General features: G+C 37.0%; 1 protein-coding gene across 1 annotated transcript in view; it reads left to right on the top strand.

Annotated features, from left to right (window-relative positions):
- Nucleotides 1-317: 317 nt before the first annotated feature.
- Nucleotides 318-25,901, top strand: part of LOC115434134 (uncharacterized) — a 93,989-nt gene continuing 68,405 nt past the window's right edge. Inside the window, exon 1 of the mRNA XM_030155879.1 lies at nt 318-1,448. Coding sequence (XP_030011739.1) covers nt 1,338-1,448 — 111 coding nt within the window. The 5' untranslated portion in view covers nt 318-1,337. The remainder of the gene's footprint in view (nt 1,449-25,901) is intronic.

The following is a 25,901-nucleotide window of genomic DNA, read 5'->3' as shown; positions in this document are numbered from 1 at the left end:
AGCTGTAGACTTCAAGAGTGGAATTAAAAGAAAATCTCCTGCTGCTTCTCCCTCTTTTCACCTTTATTCTTTCGTCTCTCCTCTCTGTATGTTTCTTGCTTTCCAGTAGGTGGAGCTTGTCTCCTTTGGGTTGAGAGAAAAAGAGAAGGAGGGAGAGAAGGAGATGATTAAAGAGAGAAGAAAGACAGCAAGAGAAAGAGAGAGAGAGAGGAGAGGGAGATGGAGGGGGAGGGCAGGGAGGGATGGATGGAGAGGGGTGGAGAGAGCAAGCGTCAGCACTCCATGCGTTAAAAGGGCAGATGGTAACCGCGGGTAACTGAGGAGCAAACCACTCTGCTGGCCACAGAGCAAGAGATCAGCAAGAGAGAGGGAGGATAGAGGGAGAGGGAGAAAGCGAACACATGCAGCGCAGCAGAGGAGAGGAGAGGAGCATCTGAGAGGAAGCTGCACGCCTGCTCTGACAGCAGAGAAAGACAGAGGGAGGAGAAGACTGAGTACTTCTTCTCCACACTAACAAGGAGAGACTGAGGGAGAGAGCAAAGTGAGACGAAGGGCTACACAGGCAGGAGATGGGGAGATAGTAAGAGGAGGAGGGGAAAAAAGTATCCCTCCCCTCTACTTAGAGAGATACAGAGACAAAGAGGGAGGGAAACAAGAGGGGGTTAGTGAGATTGTGAAGTGAAGAGAGAGGGAAGGCAGCGGACGGGAGATAGTTAGACCAACTGCAAGACTGATCAATGAGCGGCTGAGATTTCGGCAAGAAATTCAGACTCAGCAAGAGAGAGGAGGTGGAGGAGGAGAGAAAGAGAGTGCGAGGGAGGGAGTCAATCACAAGGAAAGATTGATGAATGAAAGATGGGAGCAAAACATCTGGAGAAAGAAAGACTAAGAGAAATATTTAAAAGGAGACAGATACTTCCTGCAGGAGGCATCTGGAGGGTGGCAAGTTTAGAGAAAGAGAAGAGTGGGAAAAAAAAGATCATTTAGAGAAAGACAAGGAGATAAAGGGAAAAGGGGAGAAGGAAGTGAAATATTTAAAAAGCAGCAGAGACAAAGATGAGCATGGGGGAGGGATGAGGAGAGGCAGCGGAGTCAAAGTCGAACTTATAGAAGAGACAGAATAAATCAGAGCAGCGGGGGAAACTGCGCCCTTCCCCTTCCTCTACTAAATTTTTTTTTTCTTCTGCCCCTCCACTGCTTCTTAAAACAGACGTAATGAGAAGAGGTGGACTGAGCTGAGGAGGACAGAGAGCAGAGAAGCAGTTTCCATGAGTTTTTTTTGTTCTCAAAGTTCAGATAGATAGACTTTTGAAGCAGATGAGAGCCCAGCCTATCCAATGGCTTGCTACTACATTGTAATCAGTTCCACCCACCTGCGTGACGGACAGCTGAGGAGCATCAAAGGGGTTTTCAGAGGACCAATAGGAACAAACGGCCAAAGAAACACGGTAAGGCCTATTTGCATCTTTTGATTTATGAGGATTTTTAAAGTATGCAAGTTTTTAGAAAAAAAAAACAAAATTAAGGTGCTCCTTGTGTGCACTGTCTAGCCCTTCTAAGTTGAACGCACACAGTGGTGGAAAGTAAATGCATTCACCAAAGGTACCATAAGTTAAATTTTTCCTTTTAATGCAACTCTGTACCTCTTGCACTTCTTTTCTGAGGCACATGCTGCCCTACTGAAGTATATTTAATTGAAACCTGTTGTTAAAGCAGCTACAAATATTCATTTGAAAACGTGGCAAATCTTGGAATAATTGAGCAAAAACACTAAACTTTCCTCATGTCCAGGTAGTTCTTTGTGATTTTGCATTCATTCTTTCTGTTTGTTTAGTCAGTAAACTGCAAATCTGGATCTGTTATTTGGGAAGTGCCACCTCAGACATTTTTGTTTTCCTTAGTTAACATTTTTTAAAATAAACAAGGCAAAACTGTGAAATGAAATACGGTCACAGCCTTATTATTTAGATTTTATACACAAATTTTGATGAGCTTGTGAAAAACAAAGATAAATTTGACACTTTTGGGTTTGCTATTCACACTATATTTCCCTAAATCTGTTACACGAGTTACATTTTAATGGTTTTCCTTGTGCTTGTCATGATCTCACAGGTACCGTGAACAGAATCAGTGAATGCTATGTGTGTGCAGTTAAGAGATGCAAGGAAGTCATTACCTTTAAATCAGCTACTGCTTGGACCACTCCCACTCTGTTGATTGTCAGCTCCTTAATCATTGTGTTTGTCGAGTTAATTAATTGCCACTTCCATTAGGTTAATTGACTTGGTATTGAAGGCAGAGAGATGCAGGTGGGGGGTGGGGTCGCATGAGTCGGTCCCCTCTCAACACTGAGAGCTTTACCATATTCTGTGTCCATATGTTTTATGTCTTGTTTTCTATCTTTCATATGTGTGAGTACAGAGACTATTTGTTCTTTGTTTAACTTGATAGGTCTGAGTGTCTGTGCCGTATGTCCAGCCATCCAGGTTTTTAATCACAGATTTAAACCTGTTTGGATTAAAACTGTCACAAAAACCTGTAAGACCTCCTGAAATCGTAAAGTCTAAACAGTGTTATCAAAAATGATTATATTCTGACATACTGAGGAGTAAATCTGCAACATGGTGACAAAAGCATTTGATTAAAATCTGAAATAACTTGTCGTGTGCACTCCTGAAGCTGTGTGGGATGATCCAAGCCGACCAGATGAGTCAGACGCTTCTTTACTTTTTTCCTTCATAATCTAAACAGTCTTCATTCTTACTGAACATTACAGGCAAACATAATAAAGGCGCCATCCTCGTACAAATGCACTGAGATTCCTACAGGACTCACACAGAGGGACAACAGATGAGGCTCTAAGAGGTTTTTAAAGGATAGTGATCCTCTAAGCTCATTACACTCAAAGCAAGAGATAAGACGGCCTTTCTCTCAGTTTAATTAACTTAATTACCTCAAAATATGCAAACTTTCACCTCTACGGAAAGAGCAGTCATCAAAAGAATCATATGTACATCAAAATTTAAAACACATTTCATGTAAACTGCACAGCTGTGTGTTAGTCTTTTGTTCTTGTATGAATAGATTTTTCAGTTGGACCACTTTGCCTGGTCTGATTTCACTGTCAGATCATATTTCACTTTTACTCGTGTCAATACTTTTAATAACTGTCATAAATCATAAATTATGATGACATGCCATGGTGAAATGATGGGGCTATAAGTCTTCGTGAGTGACTGGCCTCCAGTAAATCAACAATGCGTCTGAGTCAGTCTGTAATTAACGGGAAGCCTATGAAGAGAAACTGCAGCGGCTGTGGACTGTTCTGCAGCTGGAAGGTAAAGGTTTGTGGTCCGTTTTGTACATTTTTGTAATAAATAATACAATGGCACAGGTTGGAAAATGAAGAGTGATGGGACAAATCCTTAATCACTGATATAACTGAAAAACAATCAACAGCAAAAGAACTGGTTAGGTTTTAGATGAGTCTATGGACCACACCTGCATTGAAGACAGACAGAATGGTTTAGAGTTAATCAGTCACTGTTTCTATATACACTTGAGATCATTGAGGGGTGACCTTCATTTATAATGATACTCACTCAAATTTTGAATGAAGCAATATCAGTAATAAGTTCAAAAACATTTTCAAAAGATAATTAGAATAAATAATGGTGTTAAGTGTTAAGTACAGTTAATATAGAATAATTACATGTAGAGGATGATATCTGTGAATCCAGCTGAGTTGAAGTGAAACATCGCCTACTTCACTGAATATAATGAAAAGAGATAGATAGATAGATAGATAGATAGATAGATAGATAGATAGATAGATAGATAGATAGATAGATAGATAGATAGATAGATAGATAGATAGATAGATAGATAGATAGATAGATAGATAGATTTTATTGATCACAATCTGGGAATCTTGGCTTTGGCTTTCAGTAAGTTCAATCTTTGTACCTTGTCGGTGAATTAAACTGTTTGGTTAATAGCTAGGATTATGAAGAAACTGGTAAAGATCAAAAACAGCTGAATGAGCATGAGCATGAATGACTTACAGCAGTGTATATTCAACAATTGGCCAGGAATATGTTAACAAATGCTTGGCCCGTCAATACTAATAGAGATACTGTACGTCCCATCTTGCCTTTGTCCATTGCTTTGTGAAATGAACATGCACCTGTCTATGTCTGTCTGAAACAACAATAGCAGATATATAGGATGTAGACAGGACAAACAAAAGTCCCACACCCTAATATTTTACCAGACCACCATTAGGTTTGACTTTGGCCCATATTGCCATTGCATAATTTCACTAGGTTTATGCAATATCAACATTTATTTCCATCACCTAGTGTTGGTGAGCCTAGACCTGACCAATTGAAGCAACCCCAGATCATAACACTGTCCCCACACAAGCTTGTACTGTAGTTTGTCTATCAAACTGATGGTTGTTTAACAAATGAGAAGCTGCTCACTGCATGAGTTAGTGTTAAAGAACTTATTGCAGCTGAATATATTAATCACTGCAGTAATTATCCGATGAAAGCATCTGAACTACTGGCTTACTTAAATCCACGTTGGACCTTTTTTAGGCTGGCTTTGTAGGTTTCATTACATTTGGTTTGTCCTTGCAGTTCTAACTGCATAGTTTTGACCCTCTGCCACACTGACCACAGGGTATTATGATCAGTTGGTTGTCCGTCTGTCTGTCCAAAAACTTTGGCATGCACTGATAGGTCAGGCCACTGGGGGCAGTAGTGTGCCTGATAAGTCAGGCCGAGGGTTTTCAAGTGCGTGCACGTTGTGTTTATTTTTTGAAGTGAGTGCGGTTTGCAGCAGATTTCTGTTCATCACAGACACATTGGGAGTAGCCTTGTTGGGAAATCTATTTACGAAAAAGAATGCATTTCAAAAATCTTGGAACAACATTTCCAAGTTAATTCAGGTTTAGATCTTCACTTAAATTTGCTGCTCAACCTCAGGACAGAATAGAGTCTCTGCATCTGCTGTGCCCAATATCATGTGAAGGTTGGCAGTGTCCACAGTTTTAAGTATGTTGTTGCATAGAGTGCATAAAAAGATGGACGGGTGGTGTTGTTTCCTCCCACTGTAAAAATGAAACTGAAATGCAGTGGTTTGTATTTCACCCTAACATTGACTGTCTATTCATTCATTCATTCATTCATTTATTTATTTATTTATTTATTTATATATTTATTTATTTATTTTTCTGGAGGTAAGCCATTTGGTAATGGTTGGGATGATTGGGTAAGCATTACCTAATCATCAGTATACTGAACACTGGTGGACTTACTGATTTCTATTATCTTGTTTCATATGACAATAGAATAAGGACAATAGAATAGATAATAAAATGAAGGACAACATGTGAAGCAGCATCACCTAACAAATGAATCACGCTTTGCTTGGACGTTTGCACACAGACTAAACAACACACCAGAAGACAGTGAAACCTACTCGAGCTCACAGTGAATATGTATATGAGCGCCACATGATGTTGACTCCATTATTATCTCTGAAAAAGGAGCTTACAGGACAGGATTCTGACCTTTTCCTGAACAAGTGTGGGAACAAATCACAAATACACATGCATGTTATGCATGCAGTGTGTAAAAAGCTTAAGGCTGTTAAGAAAGCTCAAAAAAAGCCGCTCACTCTCTCCTCTTCTACAACATCAGTTTCTGCTTAATTAAATAGATGTCAGATTAATTAAGCAGCTGTAGTATCTGCACAAATTTACATCAAACTCAGGAAACAGAAGGTGTCCACCTTCCAGTGCAACTACAATAGCATAAATAAATATTCTTTAATTACCCACTCAAGGAAACTGAGCATTTTTAAAGGCACGTGTTCAGTTCTTATTGTCACCTAATCCAAGAATAGAAACCTGTATCAAGCGATTTAATTGGTAAACCACCACACATGACTATCGCTCATTACCTTGGGTCCTCATATATCTGTGCTAATTTTATCTCCAAGTTCTTAAGCAGAAGCTGGGTCTGATGAAATTGAATGAAATGATCACATCTTCAAAAATTCAAATAACATGCTTCGTGCATGAAACATGAGAGGGGATGTGTTTGCGCAGCACAAAAAGATTGCATGAGACCAAGGGCTGGGCAGAAACAGACAGCCCAGTCTGAGAAGAAATGTATAAAGTGAGGGTGAAACAAGTGGGATGGTTGAGTGTCTAGAGTTTCCTTTAAACTCTAATGACTCAAATCCAGTCCCATGTTTATGTGAAGACATTTTTATTTTTAGCAGTTAGTTGCATGACCAATCCGGTGGTGGATGACGTCACTGGTTTTAAAGCGCAGAGATGCCCTGTAAAAACTACATATATTCAGATGTATGGTATTACCATCAGAATATACAGGATTTAAAGAACAAAAAAGAAAAGATACACAGAATGACCAGATATCATACATTACTATATTACTGACTGAATATATATCTTAAACTTATTAAAATATTGTTAATGTTCTTCAGTGATATGGAGTAGCCACTCACTGTAAAAAGTAGCCTGGTGAAGTCACTGAACATTCTCCTAATGTTTGAGGCAGTCATGTGATTCAGCAAAGCAGATTTCTCAGCTGCAATGGGAGACACTAGTTTGGTGAGTTTATGTGAGCTTATGTATTTTATTTTGTATTATGAACATTAAAATGCACATGGGTTTGGTCCACAGTTCACCTGCAGTCTAAATCTTGCGTCTTTGGTCTGAACATCATTGATTCCATTTGAGCGACTGCATATTTCCATTGAATTGTAAGTACCAGTCAAACAATTAAATTAAACCTCTGTATTCCACACCATCAGTTTAAAACAACACCTTTCCCTGATTGATTAGAAATTAAACATTCAATGTAGAATATTCAGTGGTGGTCATCTGGTGGTGAAGTTGCAGTAACTGAATATCCCCTCATGTATGGTGGCCACAAACAACAAAAAAATAGAGGTCCCTCAGTGACACCATTTTTGTGTCCTCTCTGGGGTTTTTAGTTAAGGAAGATGGATTCTGTAACTAAAAAGCCCAATGACAAAAATTCCAAAAACTTGTAGGACATTTTAAACAGTAAAGTGACAGTGTAAGGCAGAGGCATAGTCTACATTTTTCACATTCCTCACACAGGCCTGTTACTCTGACAGAAATGCCTGATTTAGTGTGTTTGCAGTAACCCAAATGTTGTGCAGTTTAGAAACTGGAATATTACCCTGGACAACCAAAACAGCATGGGATTTTTTATGTTTTTTTTTTTTGCTGCAACAGCATGGTTACACTTGGTTAAAAATGTGAAAGTGAGAAAGAGAAAGCAAAGTTCATTACTTGCTAAGTTTGGTTTGTCTTCCAAAAAGATCACTCTGTTAGAGGAAATATTTTTAAGGGACCATGGAGTATTCTATTCTCTGTTAGTGATTTGTGATGTTGTGCTTACAATAAAAAGTTGTATGTGTGAGGTTGGGTGGGTGTGTTGTTTAGATTCTGTTATAAGGAGTAAATAGTTACTGTGTGGCTGTATAGTTTTATGAGTGACCTTAACAATTTTAGCCTTGATGTGTGTGCAAAGTGTGCCAGCTATAGTCTAGTTGGTTGGTTTGGCTTACATTCCAGATCTTCTATGTTGTTGTATTCAGTCTGTGGAAGACCTTTAACGTAAGGCTGGAACACCATGGTTCTATCAGTCAGTCAGTCAGTCAGTCAGTCAATCAATCAATCAATCAATCAATCAATCAATCAATCAATCAATCAATCAATCAATCAATCAATCAATCAATCAATCAATCAATCAATCAATCAACATTTATTTGTAGAGCACCAAATCATAACAAAAGTTATCTCATGACACTTTACATATAGAGCCGGTTGAAACCAGACTCTCAAGCCAATTTACAGAAACCCAAAAGAATTCTTCAGGAGCAAACACTTGTGACTGGTGACAGTGGCAAGGAAAAACTTCCTTTTTAACAGGAAGAAGCCTTGAGCAGACCCTGACTTCTGGAGGATGGCCATCTGCCTTGACCAGTTGGGGTTAAAGAGAGAGGGTAAAGGAGGAGAAAATGAGTGAGAGAGAGAGAGACTGGGGGAGAAGGGGGGGAGTAGGGGGGGAGTAGGGGGAGGCACATGGATGCAATTGATGCACAGCAACCTGAAGTTGAACTGTGTATGCTGATTTGTACGTAGAGGACTGGGGTTGTTTTTTCTGTGAATGTCTTTATATTCATTTGCAAGTTCTTTATGTGTCTCTTAGTTTTCACAGTGTGTCATCCTAGCTAAACTTAGCTTAGAAATGGCGTCAGCTAACAGCTCTCACACAGATTCACACAGATTACACAAATTCACTTAAGCACACAGCAAGCAGAAATCTTACATATTGAATCCTTAAAGAGTAGTATAAAAAGTGCCAGTACGTTGAATTTGTGCATACGTAGGCCACATTTTTGTGCTGTGACTCAAAGACTGAAACATAGCATTTCAAACAAATTCTTACTTCTTCCATTTTTTTGACACTTGAGATGAGCTTTTGCTGCTGCAGAGAGCCAACACATCTCACGCTGCATGCTGATATCGCCCCCCCTCCCCCCCATCGGTGGAAGAAAACAAATCATTCTTAACACCCTAAATCAAATGTTTTTCTGTACCTTAATTGCTCCAATGTGCCAAAGATATTTGGGCGACTTGCCTGTGTCTGTGACGCTCTGTGTGTTACTATTCAAGCTGTCAACAGGCTTGTCTTAAATCCACAGTGGGTGGTCCGAAGTTAATTCATTTATTGAAAACCATCCCACAAGTGCATAGAAGTCTACCACTCCTCCTCTTGTGTATGCGTGTTCATACAGTGCTCTTATAAATGAGGTGGTTCAGAGCGAATCAGTGGTGACATTAATTCATGATAGCCCACCAGCTGTCAGGGAATCTTTCACACCTTTCCCAATATCGGTGAGGCCAGAGTTGTGTTGCTATAGAAACATTGATTCCAAGAAGTTAAATAACACTGATTTTCTACACCCTACTTGGCCCCCAAAGAAGTTGACATCAAACTCCTCCTAAGCATTTAATTTTCTCTGAGCAGTCATTTGTTATATCTGTTTATTTGTTTGGAGGCTTCCTGTGCTGGATATTTGAGGTGGACAGTTGCTTTTGAGGAAGTGGCAGCATTTTAGTTTAAGAGCTTGTCCCAACTCCAGCAGCGAAAGAAACAGTGGGTTAACTGTATTCCGGTTTATTTTGTTCATCATCTGTATTTAATGGAGAGTGCTTTCAATTAAAAGCACAGGTGTTGCTGGAAATGCAGTAAAAGCAATAATGTCCTTGAGCTGCTGCATTATGGTGCAATACTCTCACTTGGTGCTATTGGCTATTGGACGCTGGGCCCAACAACACCCATGACAATACTGCACTACAGTCTTAATGCTTAATGCCTAAACCTGTGTGTGAGCATCACCTACAGAAATGGACAGAAATGTGCTCACACAGTCACTTGAGGAGACAAAATGAAGGTTCACATAATGTTGATCATTAAGTTTTACGACTGCATGACTGGCTTTAAGGTTAGGGTTTAGTAAAAATTAGGTTCATGCACAGGCCATAGGTTTTGGGGGGATGGGAGGGGATATGGCTCCACAAACATTCACAACACAAACATTCTTCTGCCTAGGAAAACAAGCATGATAGAAGAAGATTTTTATTTTGATAGAGCAGTTATTAAATGCTTGAATACTAAAATCACACCCAGTATTCATACTTTTCGGTTAGTGAAAGATAGTGGGTGAATTAGTGAACCAGTGAAAGAAGATTTAGGGGGATTTAAGAGGGTCTTATAATAACAATGATATATAATATTTATTAAGTATATATAATATTGCTAAGTATAATATCATATTATAATCTTATGAAAATGAGGTTTGTTGTAACTTTAGAATGAACTGTTTATGGACATCAGGTCACCATCTTCACTATGTCTACTACATTGTACTATAATATTTAATATGTTTCTATTCATGTTCCTGTAATTCTGTGAGCTATAAAGACTTATTGGATTAATTAGTGGACAAAGGAACTGTAACCTCTTTTTTCCTGAATGTTGCTCTGAAGCCAGTAGTTTATGATTTGGCCATTGCCATGTTGCCTTTTTAGATGTTGAAGTGACCATATTCGGACAAAGGGGTGAAGTTGTGTGAGTGCAAGGGATCTGAGGTGAGCTAATGCTAAGTGATAGCTTACTGAGTTGGTAAAATGGTAATCTTCATCAAGTACAGCATAACAAAATCAATTTACAGTCTTATTAGTGGAACCTTTTACATGCAACTTCAGTTGTGCTGTTTGTCAGGAAAAAATGCATTTATTAAATAAGCACAAACCCTGAAAGCCTGACCTGACAGGCGAGCAATGGATACAGAAAAGGCATAAATTGATGCCTAAGTGTGCCCTTCCCCAATAAACAAACAAAGGTCAGGTTAGGATAAATCTCCAGAATAAAAATGCAATGTCACCTAAGTTGATGGAAACATGATTTTGTGTGTGTTTTGAGCTTTGAGATAACTTGTCAAAAGCATGGATCCTCAAACTGGCGCTACATAAATTAGCACTGCTGTGGAAACAGGGTGCATGTGTATGCATTTGTGCATGTGTGTGTATGTGACTGAGTGTACATGTGTGCTTAACTGAATGCCTGTGTGTGTGCATGTGCAAGCATGTTTCTCTGTGTGTGTCCAGTACTTGTGACTTACATGTGTGTGTATTCAGTAGTTGTGAGTACATGGTGTGCTCCACTGATGTGTGAAACATCAGCTATGACTGTGGGGCCATCTGCTCAAAAGGGAGACTGGGAGTGAATGTGTGTTTTATGTGCACAAATGCACTTTTTGCCCTGGATAAGTGTGTGTGTCTTGTGTTGTGTATGATTTTCTGACACTGTTGGACAAACCAACAAGTAGTTTTTTGTGCACATGCACCATCATGAAGGTTCAAACCCAGAGTCCCATCAAACTGAAATATTTCTCTGTAGGTCTACGCAATTAATTTCCTGTCTATGATTCTAGACATTGCATGCAAAATGATTTGTAAGATATTGAATCACTCAACCTCAAATCAAAAACACCTCAACTTAAATGAATGACAAAATCACAGTCTTTGTTAATTAAAAATTAAAATAGTATGTTTATATTTTTAATGCTTAATAAAATCCATTCAAGTTTGGCCTTCACAGTGTTTTTGTTTTTGAAGCCAGAAGTGACTGTATTTGGATAAAAAGGGGGAGGTGTGGAAATATGAGGATGAGCGATTGCTAAACACAAGCTTGCCTCTTTAAACAGTAAAGTTTCAAGTCTTTTTGTGGTCTAATTTGTGTAATTTATTCACAACGCTCAGAAAAATGTATGTTTGTCAAAGATATATATACATATATGTGTGTGTGTGTGTGTGTATACACACGCACTCACACACACGCACACACACACACACACACATATACATATATATATATATAAATATATATATATATATATATATATATATATATATATATATATATGTGTGTGTGTGTGTGTGTGTGTGTGTATTCAAAAACAAAAAACCTCAAATACAATAATCAGGGCCATTTTCCATCATCAGTGTTTTACCTGCAGTAGATTGCATTTTCCGTCCTGTTCATCCACTCGGCCTGTTAACATCTGTGAGTTGCTTAACTTTGTGCTTAGCTGTATGTTGATATAAATTGCTACTTTATTTACCTTCCACTGAATTGGACAGCAAAAAGGCAAAAGCAAAAATCTCAAATGAAGTATGAAGATGTGAAACACATCTAAACATTAAGAAAACAAGCTTTATATATTTTGGTACACAACCTAAAAGTTTTTACCCTTCTATGAAAATTCAAATAGATAATATCCCCATTAGGAATCTTTGTTCAGCTAGTTTCCTGGGTGTTTTGGTGGATGAATCACTAACCTGGAAACCTCACCTTAGTTTCAGAAGTACAGAAATGGCCAATGCAGTGAGTATATTGGGAAAATCCCAGCATCTGATTAATAAAAATGTGTATTATGCAATGAAACCAAACATATATTGATGTCATAATCATACCTAACACTATTATCCATACCTTTTCAGAAACTTTTGCCCATATGAGTAATCAGGAAAGCAAACGTCAAAGAGTGTGTGATTTGCTGAATGCGCTCGTCACACCAAAGGAGATTTCAAAAATAGTTGGAGTGTCCATAAAGACTGTTTATAATGTAAAGAAGAGAATGACTATGAGCAAAACTATTACGAGAAAGTCTGGAAGATACTATTAAAGAAGAATGGGAGAAGTTGTCACCTGAATATTTGAGGAACACTTGTGCAAGTTTCAGGAAGCGTGTGAAGGCAGTTATTGAGAAAGACGGAGGACACATAGAATAAAAACATTTTCTATTATGTCAATTTTCTTGTGGCAAATAAATTCTCATGACTTTCAATAAACTAATTGGTCATACACTGTCTTTTAATCCCTGCCTCAAAATATTGTACATTTTGCTTCCCCACCCTGTATATATATATATACATATATATATATATATATATATATATATATATATATATATATATATATATATATATATATATATATTACTGTAATATTGCTTGGGCCAGTGCCCATAAAACTAAACTTGAGCCTATTCTTCATCTTCAAAAGCAAGCTTTGAGAATAATATTCTGTGCAGATCGTAGACACTCCTCTCAGCCCCTGTTTGCTAAAGCAGATGTGCTTAGTGTTTACCAAGTTAATCACTTCCAGATTGGGCAATTTGTTTATGGCTCTGTTAAAAAGCTACTACCTCAGTTTTTCTATAATATTTTTTCCTTTAACACTGAAATCCATCAGTATTCAACTCGTAGTAGCCGTCTTATTAGAACACCCTTTGCTCGTACCATTCAGACTCAGTTCAGTGTTCTATACAGAGGACCCAAAATATGGAATAATCTGCCAACTATTCTTACGGAGCTTCCTCAAATTCAGTTTAAAAAAGCTGTAAAAACTGCTTCTGAGTGATTGTAATTTTCCACATAAATTTCTAAGTTTGGTATATTGTGAAATTTTATTTGTAGAAAATGTACTTTTGTGCATCTTGCATATATTTTTCTATATTTCTAATTGCAGTTGTAAATAATCTTTGAAATCTGGAGGTTGCCACTTGTTAAGCCCCTTGAGGGTTTTTGGTAACCATCCATCACAATTTTTTTACCAACATTTATTTATGTGTATGTTTTTACTATGCGAAAATAAAATAAATAAATAAATAAAAAATTTCAAATCCCAATATTGTCAGTATAACTGAATGTATCCATAATGGACTATGAATTATAACAGTCATAGGGTGACTTCACAGCTCATTTGTGTACATTTTTTAAAATCCTTTGTAGATGAATTTGCCAAAACTATACACTTCCTGTCTCCTAATTTGGAGTGATCACAAGGGTTGAGAACATCATGTGAACTGATGAGAGCAGATAAATTAAGTAATATAAGAGAGTGCCAAGATGCGGGTTATTGTTTTTTTGTTGTGACAAATATTATCATAGTTAATATTCTATTATTTTCCAACTTATTTGTACCTCCTTTAGACAAGATTAATGAGTCCAATATTTGCTTGGGTGACCAAGAGACCATGTGACACATGTGACGGTCTCCAGTGAAGGTCCTTTATATTAACTGTGTTTTCTATGGACACATTCATATATAAGGACCACTGGAGCAGCTGGTAGCGGTTTGATTTTGAAGATTTGATGCAAGGATACAGAGCCAGCAAGGGAAAAGGAGCAGCAGAGTCAGCATTGAGGGCGAAAATATAAATAATAATTTAGAACTATATTTCCATTTCTATTAATATTTCATAGAAGAAACAGCTGTTGCATTCTTTCTGATAAATCTCTAAGGGTTAATATCACATGTTAGAGATGCTTCACAGAGAGGTTGGCTGATTTCGTTGACAAAATATTTGAGCTTTATACTCAGATGAGCTTTGTTCTGACTGTTTCATGAAGTAGAAAATGTCCTCTTGTTCCCATAAACCCCCTCTGGGTCACATTTACCATAATGACGTGCTTTCCGGAGCGTGACCTGATTTGCTCACAGGTTGATGCACACTCAGTATGTTTTCTGGAGTTGGTCCCTCATAACTGGGAAGGACTGACAACCCCCCCACCCCCACAAAAAAAAAAGAAAAAAAAAAAAAAGAACGGTGTGGCCCTTTAAGAGGAACAACACCCTGAGAGATTAATTTTACATCCCAAGATGTTCTTAATGAGTGCTGAATGTTAAAGTATATATTTATGTAGCGCAGCTGCTACTCGATTTCCATGGAAACTGAGGTAGCATGTTGGAGGTGAGTGGGCGTCAACGCGACTTGGATGAACCCTGTGAATGTGGTGGGAGGGACGCAGAGAGAGGCAGAGTGAGGTAGAGAGTCAGAGGAAAGAAAGAGAGAAAGAAAGTGACAGAGGAAACAGAAACAGATGGAGAAAAGCTGCTCGCAGATAAAAAGTTTTGTTGCTATGACAAGTTTGCAGGTCTTGGTTATCACGTCTTTACTCTTTTTCACCTTGTTTAATCACAACTTTTCTACTTGAATTTCTAGCTTTCCCCGCAATTCCCATCTACTGTCATACATTTTATTTATTATCAGTGAATTGTCATCTCTTTTCTTTGTCTCTTTCTCTTTATTTCTTTTGTCCTCAGTTTAATCCAGGTTAATGGATGCTGTTAATGTTATGTTGTCTATGTTGTAAAAAATGAATGTGCATGGGAAGCGGTGTCTATTTTTGTATTTTTTGGCTGAATTTCAACTCATGCACAGTCCTCTGCTTTCTTCTCATGTTCTTGTCTTTTAATTTCTCTCCTCCACTTGTTTTTTGAAATTCTGTTATTTTTCTTCCTCTTGTTCTTTCATCTCATTTCAAGGGTGGATATTTCATTCCACTGTTGGTGGGGACAAGAAACAGAAACATTTTTGAGGAATTTGTAAACAGGGATACCAAAAGTACTGCCAGACCTACAGTTCACTGTTAAATTGAAGGGCCAGTGTGTAAGATTTACCGGGATATAGGGGAGTTATTTGCAGAGATGACAATTCTCTGATGTATCACTGCATATAACAAATGGCAAACGTATCACAATGAAAATAACACTAAAAATGGTTTTAGATCAAAAGGTAAAACATGATATTAGATGAAAACAACATAATGTAAGATGACCAGGAGGATCTGTAGCATGATTTAGGTTATTTGACATGTACATTTTTGTAATTTAATGTATATGTTGACTATTGTAACTTTTGAATCAGAATAAAGAAAACAAGCAAAATTATCCAACAAGACAAAAACAGTACAATAAGGCATAACATATGAAGGTTGAAATATGAGAGACATCATCATCATCATCATCATCATCATCATCATCATCATCATCATCATCATAACAACAATGATAATAACAATAATAATAACAACAACAACAACAACAACAACAATAATAATAATAATAATAATAATAATAATAATAATAATAATAAAACACTGTACAAAACAATCAGGAAAAAATGGTAAAAGCAATACAACAAAACAACACAAATGGCATGAAACACTGGGAGGACAGAATCATAAAAGGTGAAAAGAAACACTGTAATGTTATACATGTGAAGGACACAGTCATCTGAAACACTGTAAAAGACAGATGAAAAAGAAAAAAAATTAACAAGTTGAAAATGATGCCAAAAGACGTGAAAAATGACAAAAAGATACAAGATAATAATAGGTAATAAGACAAAAATGACATAAAAGCCATAACATGAAAACAGTGTAAATGAGATAAAAGACCTAATAAGCTGAAAACAACATAAAAGGCTGTAACAAGATGAAAACACATATAACACAAAATCACTGTATATACTGTGTGTGTGTGTGTGTGTGTGTGTGTGTGTATATATATATATATGTATATATTATTTTCAAGAGAATAAGATGAAATAGACATGTGAGGGAGACTGGATCTCTGAGAGAAAAAACATAATGTTTTTTAGTTCTGTTGCTGACATCACACCACAGTTTATATTCATTATTTTAAGTATTTAAATTAATTCATGTGTTTGTTTCCTGTAACTGACTAAGCCTCTGCGGGGTTTTGTGTGTGTGTGTGTGTGTGTGTGTGTGTGTGTGTGTGTGTAGGTGTGTGTGTGTGTGTGTGGGGGGGGGTATGGACCCTTTCCCAGCTGACAGGTGTGAAGGTGGGGTACACTGTGGGAAGGTCATGACTTCATCACAGGAAGACATATTGCATGCAAATTCCAGTGTACAGTTGACCGATTAAAATACATGTCTTTTTGTTTTACTTTACTTGATTTTAGAATTATTTAGACGCAAGGTTTGGTTTAAAGTTAGTAGAAATGGGACTTATACTTTTTGTACATTTTAGAGAATTACTCACTTGCAGGAAATACATTGAATCAGTACTTCTGTTTTCATACTAATATCTGTATTTCTACTGTGAGTGCTGTCAATGCATATTATAATATTGCTTTAAATTGCTTTAAATGATATTGTGATGTTTGTGATGATATATTGAATGAGACAGCTAATTTCCTAGAGGTTCCGGACCCCCTGTCACTGCTGGGATTTCTTTCCTTTTGTCTCCCTTGTAATCTCCTTTGTAATCCTGTCTAATAATTTTATCTCCTTCCATCACTTCTTTGCTTTCTTCTGCGACTCTTCATTTTCATGTGTTTTTCCTCTGCTCTCACTCGTTTCCACACTTTTTCTTCCTCTCCCTCCTGTATTTCTTCCCTCTTTGTTGCTTATCTCCTTTTGCTCTCTCCTCTTCACCTTTTCTCTTATTGATTCCTCCTCTTCTACTCTCTTTTGTCTCCTTGGCTCTCCTTCAGCCAGACCTTTACAACCTTGCTTTCTATTTGCTTGTGTTTGTCTTTCATTTCCTTCCTTTTGTACTTCTTTCCTCCCATTTGTTATTCCTCTCATCCTCAAGACAACCATTTCCCTTTCTTCGACTCATCTTTTTCCTCCCTCTCTTTTTAAAATTTTCTTCCCTTTTCACTTTCGTTCTTCCCTTTGCTTCCTTTTCATCTCCTCTCCTTTTCATCTCAGCTCTTCATTCCCAGTTTAGTGAGCAGTAAAAACAACGATAAAATAATAATAAAAGCAACAACTGTCCCGTGATTATAAACCCATCTCCATCTGGATCTCACATACACACCCTTACAATAAGACTCTCACACACTGAGCTGAATAGGAAGTCAAACAGAAGGCCAATAAGACACGCTTGACTGGAGGCGACTCTGCAGTGTGTGTCTGTGTGTGTGTATGATAGAGAGGGAGATACAACAAGGCTGCGTGTGTGAACACAGAGCGTATTCACTGCTGTCGTTGTGTGAAGCCACAGGAAGATGAGATAAATCCTGAAACATTTCTGTCGATACTGTGTGGGGGGGGGGGTGTTGTTTCACATTAAAGACACCTAGAGGTCAGACGCAGATGTCCGAAGACCGTCACAATAAAACAAAGTTTGGAGTAATCAAGTCCAAATGACTGCAGTAATTTCTGATTGCAGTGTGGAAATTATAAACGGCCCCTGATGGTCCTTGGCTTTGCAGGATAGCTGTAACCTGAATGTATAAATAAATAAAAGGACAGGGGTCGGTGGGTGGAACACAATTTAAACCATTCAAACTGGAAAACTGTTTGCTGAAGCTAAACTAATCATTACTGTCAACCCAGAAGTAATATTCTTAGAAATTACACCATTGCTTTATTTTTCCCCCATTTCAGTGGTTCATGGTATGTAGCGTGATAATGGATTTTACAGGGGTTTTTTTTTACATATAAAAGTGGGTCTTGAAGTTGATGTCACTCATTTTTGATATCTTCTCCCTGTTTTTATTCTTTGTGGTTTGTCGTATTCCTTATGTGGCTTAAGCCCTATCTCTCTGCTAACATAGTACAATGAGAAACCACCTGTTCATATTCCCAATTACCCTATTGGTCAGTCAGTGGGTGGATGTACAGGATTGGTTGTTTCCATGTATTTTTTTACATTTCATATTTTATTCAAATACAGCTGCGAGTATTTCCTTACCACCTCGATGAAGGCCACAAGCTGAAACACACTGGTATATATTTAGAGTGAAATAAAGGTTCTGTAGAGAAAGTGCTACCGGAGTTCTTGATCTGGACCCAGAAATAATACTCATCACTTTTTCTTATGTCTTTTATGTGATTTCTATTTTACATTTTTTGTCTTAAATAGACTGTCCAGTGTTTGTGTCATGTTTAATTTGAGATAAATAATTAATATATCAAACTATTACTATATATTTCCTTTGCCATTTGGTGACCCAATAAAAATCACCACTGGAACCAATGTCTTGTTAACAGGACTGATAAAAATTTTTATACAAATATCTGTTTTCTCCTCCTTATACTTTAAAGCTGGCTTTTTACTTTAGTTTTAATGTATGAAGGAAATTATTAATTATTTGTATTTTTCATCATTGTGCACCTTCAAAAAAATTGAGACTGATTTCGACCTAAATTGAACAATAAAACACAAAAGACAATCTCCTCTCTATCTATCGCTGTATTCCACACATGAAAAGATGCAACAAGACAAAAACAACATTAAAGATGTAGCAAGATGAAAGATACAAGAGGAAGAGTGTGAATTATGGAGAAAAGACATCAAAATGTTTCAATTGTTTCTGACACTGACAACTGACTTGCACATGGTTTGCAAAATGAAAGCAATGTTCATTATTTTTTGCGTATTGCTTTTTAATAATTCAGAATTTAAACTAAGGATGGTTTAATAGCCATCATATTATAGTCACGTAATATGAGGTTCGTGTTTTTACTTTTTTACATTCCACACCCTGTACGTTCCCCTCTTTACTGCGAAAAATAAGCTAAACCAGTAATTCTACTACCTACTGGAATAAACAATGTGTAGGCATCCACCTCCTCTGCCCATTTTCAATGCCAATAACATTTGAAGGCCTTGGAATATTAGAACATTTTATAATATGAATAAAAATCATACTTATGTCTGTTGCACAAAAAAAAAAACAGAAAATAAAAACACTAATTAGTCTTCAACAAGTGAATCCTGCAGAAATACAATGGTCAGAAACAAGTGTGAGGTGCTCTACTATAGGACAAAAAGTCCTTTAGTATCTGTAAGACCACCATCACGAGTGCATTTCAACTACAGACTCTTTGTCAGGGCTTAATACTATGGTCATACACAATTTTAAAACTTCAGTGCATCATATTGATGGTGTGCCAAAAACTGACTTCAGTTGTAGTCATTAAAAAAGATACAATGGCTAAAACCATGTCTACACAAAAACTTACTTTACAGTATAAACCATGATCTGAACAGAGGCTCATTGAACACACACACACAGTTAGTGGCACAAGGGAAAAATGTGGAAATAGTGGAAGAAGAGTGTTATCTGTTTTAGCTTTATAAAGCCTTTTTAGATAATGTTAGTGTTAAAATGGTTATTATCCAGTAAAAACAAAATGCATCTACACACATTGACTTCCACGTATAAATGAGAGGAGAAACTGACATCCTCTTCTCAGAAGGATAAAAAAAACTGTAACCCTCAAACAGCTCTTTGTAGAAGTGAAGAGCTGACAAAAAAATCACCCACTGTCTTTAATGTCCTCATACTCAAGGTTAAAAGACAAAAGAGCATACTCACATACTTCTGAAAGCAATTCATGCAATCTTTTACGATCACTTGAGTCTTCTTGTCATTTCATTGGAATGATGATTAAAGGTTACAGATTAAATCTCTTTCTACTCAGGTGATTAAAGTCATGTTCAAGCAACAAAAAAAAGGATAAAGAATACTGTAGTGATAATGATAAGTCTCATCACAAATGTACAGTTTTCTTATTTAATATTTACACTTTTGGTTTATTTTACATCCACAGCAAAAACACTCAAAATATGTCTTTTTTTGTATAATTTCAATCTTTTTGATGGTGAACAGACAGAGAATATTATTATTATTATTATTATTATTATTATTATTATTATTATTATTATTATAGCTGACTGTAACTTAATAATTTTGAATGTTCTACCTCTAGGTTTATGAAATTTTCTGCTCTTTGGCAAATGAATGATTTAACATTTTACGAATGGAAATAAACTTTATTTCTATCTATTATGATGATTAGCAATATTAACTGATGTAAACATTCTCATCATCACATTTTCATCCATTTTGTGACCCATGTATTTGCTGTTTCTTGTTTTATATTAATACTTTGCTAAATCTAAACATTTATACCCTACGCTATCTTACAAAATGATAGTGTGGAAAGGTGTCTTTGCACCTTTATCTACTAGTCCTGTCAACAACCTGAATTTCACCCAGAAAAAAGTATAGCTTTAATGTGATCATATGCTACGAGACATTGCCTTTCATAAGCAAGACATATTCATGTATTTACTACAACATTTCATTTCTCGATCAATATGTAATCAAGCAACAAGCCTGGAAAGTCATTTATCTACAATTTTTTTTTTCCCCTTGATGTCTGCATCCTGGGTTTGTGGAAGCCCATGGGAAATGTTTAAATGCAATAATATTCAAAGTGGTTAGTCATTTATTTTGTCTCTTTTACCTTCTTAGTTACCATAAAGGGAACTGTTTACCTTCTGAACCGCTGTTATCTCTGTTTACTGTCTGTCGGCTAATGTTCAGCGTGAGTCCGGTGATCACTGTGGACAACGTAAACACAGATGACACCGAGATGCCCTTGCTCTGGGGCACGTCGGCAGTGTTGTTGATACCCGAGATCAAACAAGTAATTCCTTCTTCTACTCAGTTGGCCCCGTCTGAGAGGGAGGAAAGATAGGCAGATATTTTGGCACTCAGTCCCCACTCTAATGACACAGCAGACGAGCAGATAGCATTGATCAGAGTGACCCCTCTTTCTAAATCAATAGAAATGATCCCATCTAGATAACATTACACACAATCAATAACACTGTGTGTGTGTGTCTGTCTGCATTCGCTCCTCTTGACCTGACCTGTGTCTTGGTGAGCTACCTGAATGTGTGTGCGCTTATGCCTTAATATAGTTTGAAGAGTGCATTTGTCTATGTGGATTTGTGCATGTGTGTTTCTGTGTGTGTGTGTGTGTGTGTGTGTGTGTTAGGGGTGGGTTGAGGGGGTGTGGTAGCTTGAGGTCAGACAAGGTGAGCCGTAATGGGACTCTGACCAGATCCAATCTGGGACCACTTGTGGCAAAATGAATTGGCCTCACACATGGAAGCCGAGTACATCCCTATGTGTGTGTATGTTAGTGTGTTCGTCCTTCTGTGTGTGTTTCAGCTGCTATCTATGTGTTTCCTGGTGTGTGTTTGGATGTGTGTAAAGGCCATGCTTGCTGTGGAAAACTAATCTAATTTTGACAGGTTTCGTGCAAACAAAAGGGCACATTTATTAAAAAAATTAAATAAAAAAATAAAATCACCGAGTGCCATATCGGCTTTGTAACTCTAAATGTGCACAGCCTCGCAAGCTGAACTCATCCAATGTTTCACACGCTAGCTACCACTTTGTGACTGTCTGTGATAAGTGGAAAATGCCACGTGATTGGTTTGTGCTGAGAAACTACTGGTTGTGGTTTACTCCACAGAGCAGATGAGGTTTCAAATCCTCGCCACAGTCATATAGGGTGGTGTGAGTTTTGATGACGCACACATCTAAAGATTTCTGAGCAACAAAGTTACTCAAAAACAAGCTTGTTCATGTAATCTTTGGATCTCATTCTAAAATGATATATGTGATTACATTCATCTGTAAGAAATACTTATTTACTTTAAAGGTTCAAAGTGAAGCAAAAGCTAATTCTTTACTTTAAAGGTTCTGTTTTGTGATATCTAGTGGTGAAGTTGAAGATTGCAACCAACTGAATAGCGCATTCATATTCTGCTACAGTGGCTACTATAAATGCAAAATGCCCCGTTAGAACTGGTGTTTGTTTTGTTCGTTCTGGGCTATTAGTTAAGGTGCATTACTCTCATCAACTGCCATATGTTTGAGTGTGGACCAGAGCTAACATCCTCTTCGTGTTGTATGTCACCTGCTATAAAACAGTAAAAAGGAGAGGAAAATATCTGTTCTGAGCTGTTGCAGAAACATGAATATGCAGCACTGTAAACTAAAGGGCTCTTTCCAAGGTAATGTAAACAGTCATTCTTTTTTCAGATGAGTATACACTATTGATTGGCCTACACATCTGTGGAAAAATTAATCTGCGTCACCTTTCAAGCCACTTTGTGAATCAAGCCCAAAAAAAAAAAAAAAAAAAAAAAAAAATCATCTTCCACACTGGACCTTTAACTGACTCAGCTTGGTGCCAGGATCTGTCGTTGTCAGCACCATGGACAGCGCCATTTTCTGCCTCTCTACCTCCTTTGTTTCAGGACGCTATCCACAGTGCTGAAACATAAATCACGACACAAACCTGAACTGAATAGAATATGCTCCAGCTTTAGGACTTTAATTTTTTTTTTACTTTTTTTGTTTACATTCTTGATTTGTTTTCCTTGACTTATTTTTTTTATTCCTTGCTATTTAGCACAAATTTGCTGACAGTTTTAGGCATAAAATTAATAATTTACAATATAGCCACCATGAAGGCAATCAGTTTGTGTTTGTGCAAGGATTTTTTTGTGAGGTAAATCTTTATGCATATTTTGTCTTACACACTCTTGCATCACTCAACAGGTGAGGAAGTGTTGGTGTAGATAGTGTCCTATCAAACAACTCCTCATTGTTCAACATGCCCAGTGGATTTCTTTTCTGTCCCTAATAACTCTCTCCTGTCTAAAAGCCAACTCTAAAAGCTAAATTCAATATAGGAGGTGCACAACTATCTTCTGTGGCTGCGTTGTTTAAAAAAGCTACAATAGAAATGATCTAGATGTTGACCATATGTCTGCTCCTGTCTTAGGCTGGACTATGATTTTAACCTTCTGCACCACTGCCCTGTGCTTACTTTGTGCTATACATCTTGGACCTGTGCGTGCTTATGTCATCACTGCCTGGACTTGTTTTGGATGCAGTGACAAACAGTAAATCCATCACTTGTAGGGTTGGAGGATATATATATATATATGTGTGTGTGTGTGTGTGTGTGTGTGTTATTTTAAGTTATATTTTAATACATTTTTATTACAGTGCATGTTTGTCTGTTATCTTGAAGTAGTAGAGTAAAGTTCACTTTCATTGTCCCCACAGGAAATTCACCCTCTCTGTTAAACCTATCCTAGTACATACATCAGCAGCAGCGGAATAGCACTGAGGGTACAAAGAAAGATATCCCACATTTATTCCAGTACCTTTGTCAAGGGCACTGACAGAAGAATTCACCCAGCATTTAAGCAAACATGAGAATGTACAAATTCCAGAGAGGTTTGATCCAACTGGAAAATAAAACTTGTAACCTCCTTGCTGTGAGTTGGTAGTGCTGCTATTGCTAATTTCTTATACAGTTACAGTTTCAAAAAAAAAAAAAAAAAAAAAAATCAAATAAAACATTTCAGTGTTTTGTTGTTTGAGTATTCTTTTTTTTTTCCCAATTCTAATTTTACATTTTCTGAAGATGACAGAACTATTTAAAAAGTTTTATCGTCGTAATTGTTCTGAATGTTCTCCCTCTTGATTTCCAGAATGTTCTGAAGTACTTGCTCACTAACCATAAATAAGGGTCTATAACCACCTGGATCTCAATCAAGTCTGACTTTAAAGTTTAACATTAATTTTAGTCATAATTGTTGACATTGACTAATGTGAAAATTCTAATCATGAACCATTTTTAATGTTAGCACTCTGTATTCTAGACAATCTAATGATACTCTCAGATTATTGTTTAATATGTGAAAGTAGAAATACTACATATAGCTCCTTTAAATGTAGAAAGCCCTCTAAAACTGGGCACAGATGTCAAGGATCTGTTTGACCTACAAAACAGCCAAATCAATGTTTAGTGGGAGGTTTACGTTAACTTTTTAATCACTTGGTGCCACCTCGCAGATGGGAGTGCAAATAGAGGAATAATAAGAAGTGAGGCATATGCACATTTGTATGCAAGCAAGAGTTCAAGTGTCTTTGTTTTTTAGATCAGTTTGACTTCTTGGTTCACTTCCCCCCATCACAGGCCAGAGACACAAACACTTAATGAGCAGTTTAGAGTTTCCTGTTCAGCTTCCCCTGTGTGCAACATTTTTTTTTTTTTTTTTAGGAAGATCATGCATATTTGTCACAGTTCAAGTCTAGATTTGAGCTGAATGACCTTCAGCCTGTGAGTGTCCATTCGCAAAATCTGAAGCAAAGCAAAGCAAATCTGGAAAAGCATCAAATTCCACTTCTATACAAAATCAAAATCCACTTCTACACAATATAAAGTGTGTTATCATAGGCAGACTGTTGGCAGATGATTGATTTCTACCTCAAAGACAAATAAGGAGTTTAGTACTCCACTTCACAATACTCCCATTCATTCTGCGAGTTGAATTCCACTTTTTTTTACTAGTTCCATCTAATGTTGTATATAGTAAAGTGTCATATGTGCTTCCAACCAGTTTTCTATGAATCTTTCATCAGTGCTCCCAGAGCTATAATAATTTAGTGCTGCAGTGAGAAGAAACTTAATGTAAAAAATTGTGTGTTTTAAATATAATATGCATTTTCTGCCATAAGGCATCTCTCAGCCAAACATGAGTGGACAATATTAAGTCACACCTATTGCAGATACATCACCTCTGTCATTACATTTCACAGTAAAAGCTGTAAACATACATACTGTGTGATTGAACTCAGAATATTTAGCTAAGATTTAGGTATGAAGCAAATGACACCACTGAGGGTATCAAAATAGTTGCACTGTTACAGTGAATACATGTGCATATTTTTCTCAATTTGAATATTGTTGGAAATATTTGTCTGATTCTATCAGTGCGCAAGTAAAAAAAAAAATACAATATAACAATCCCGGTTTTAGATAATTTAATCTGAAAATGCTACCTACTAATCACTTATACATTCAGTGTGTAATATTTGGTGTCATCTAGTGGTGATATTGCAGATTAAGGGAACACATTGCACCTTGGTATAAAGCAAAATCTCTTGTCTCTCTTGGATCTTGTTCAAGTTGGTTTACCTTTATGTTATGCTTTATTAAGAAGGTATTGTCTCCTGTCCACACCCAAACACAGTAGTAACAGTAATGTAACATAATGATGGATGCCACCCACTATTAAACAAAAAAGAAAAAAAGGTTAGTTCTGAGCTACAGTAGAAACATGGCAGCACAACATGGTCTGTGAAGTCTGTGGAGGCGACAAGCTCCCTCTGTAGAATTAAATGGCTTATTATAAGGTGATGAACGCAGTGATTGTTGTTTTTGTGTGATTATACACTAATGAAAACATATTCATGAATATTACATTCCACTTGTGTAATTAGACCCTCCAAAATGTTACACACTGGACCTTTAGAGATGCAAAGGAGCTGTACAAAGCCAGTCTATCTAAACGTGGACAGTTCCAACAGTCTCACCTATGAGATGAGTTTCACCTCTGGCTGCACTGTAATTCTTCCTCAGAATGGATGTTTCACTTCATTTACTGAAAAAACCCCAAAAAAAACAAAAAAAACAAACCTTCCCCCGAAAGCACAAACTTATTGTGTTCAAAGCTACAAAGCTACAACGAGTAATCACATCAGTAACATAGAACTGTGAAAGCCAGTGTGAAACTGCTCGTGTTAAACCACAGTTGACCTGACTGACACTTGGA

The sequence above is a fragment of the Sphaeramia orbicularis genome, chromosome 15, assembly GCF_902148855.1.
Source record: "Sphaeramia orbicularis chromosome 15, fSphaOr1.1, whole genome shotgun sequence".
In the NCBI taxonomy this organism is placed as follows: Eukaryota; Metazoa; Chordata; class Actinopteri; order Kurtiformes; family Apogonidae; genus Sphaeramia; species Sphaeramia orbicularis.
The sequence above is the reverse complement of the archived record's forward strand: the minus strand, read 5'-3'. Positions and strand labels throughout refer to the sequence as shown.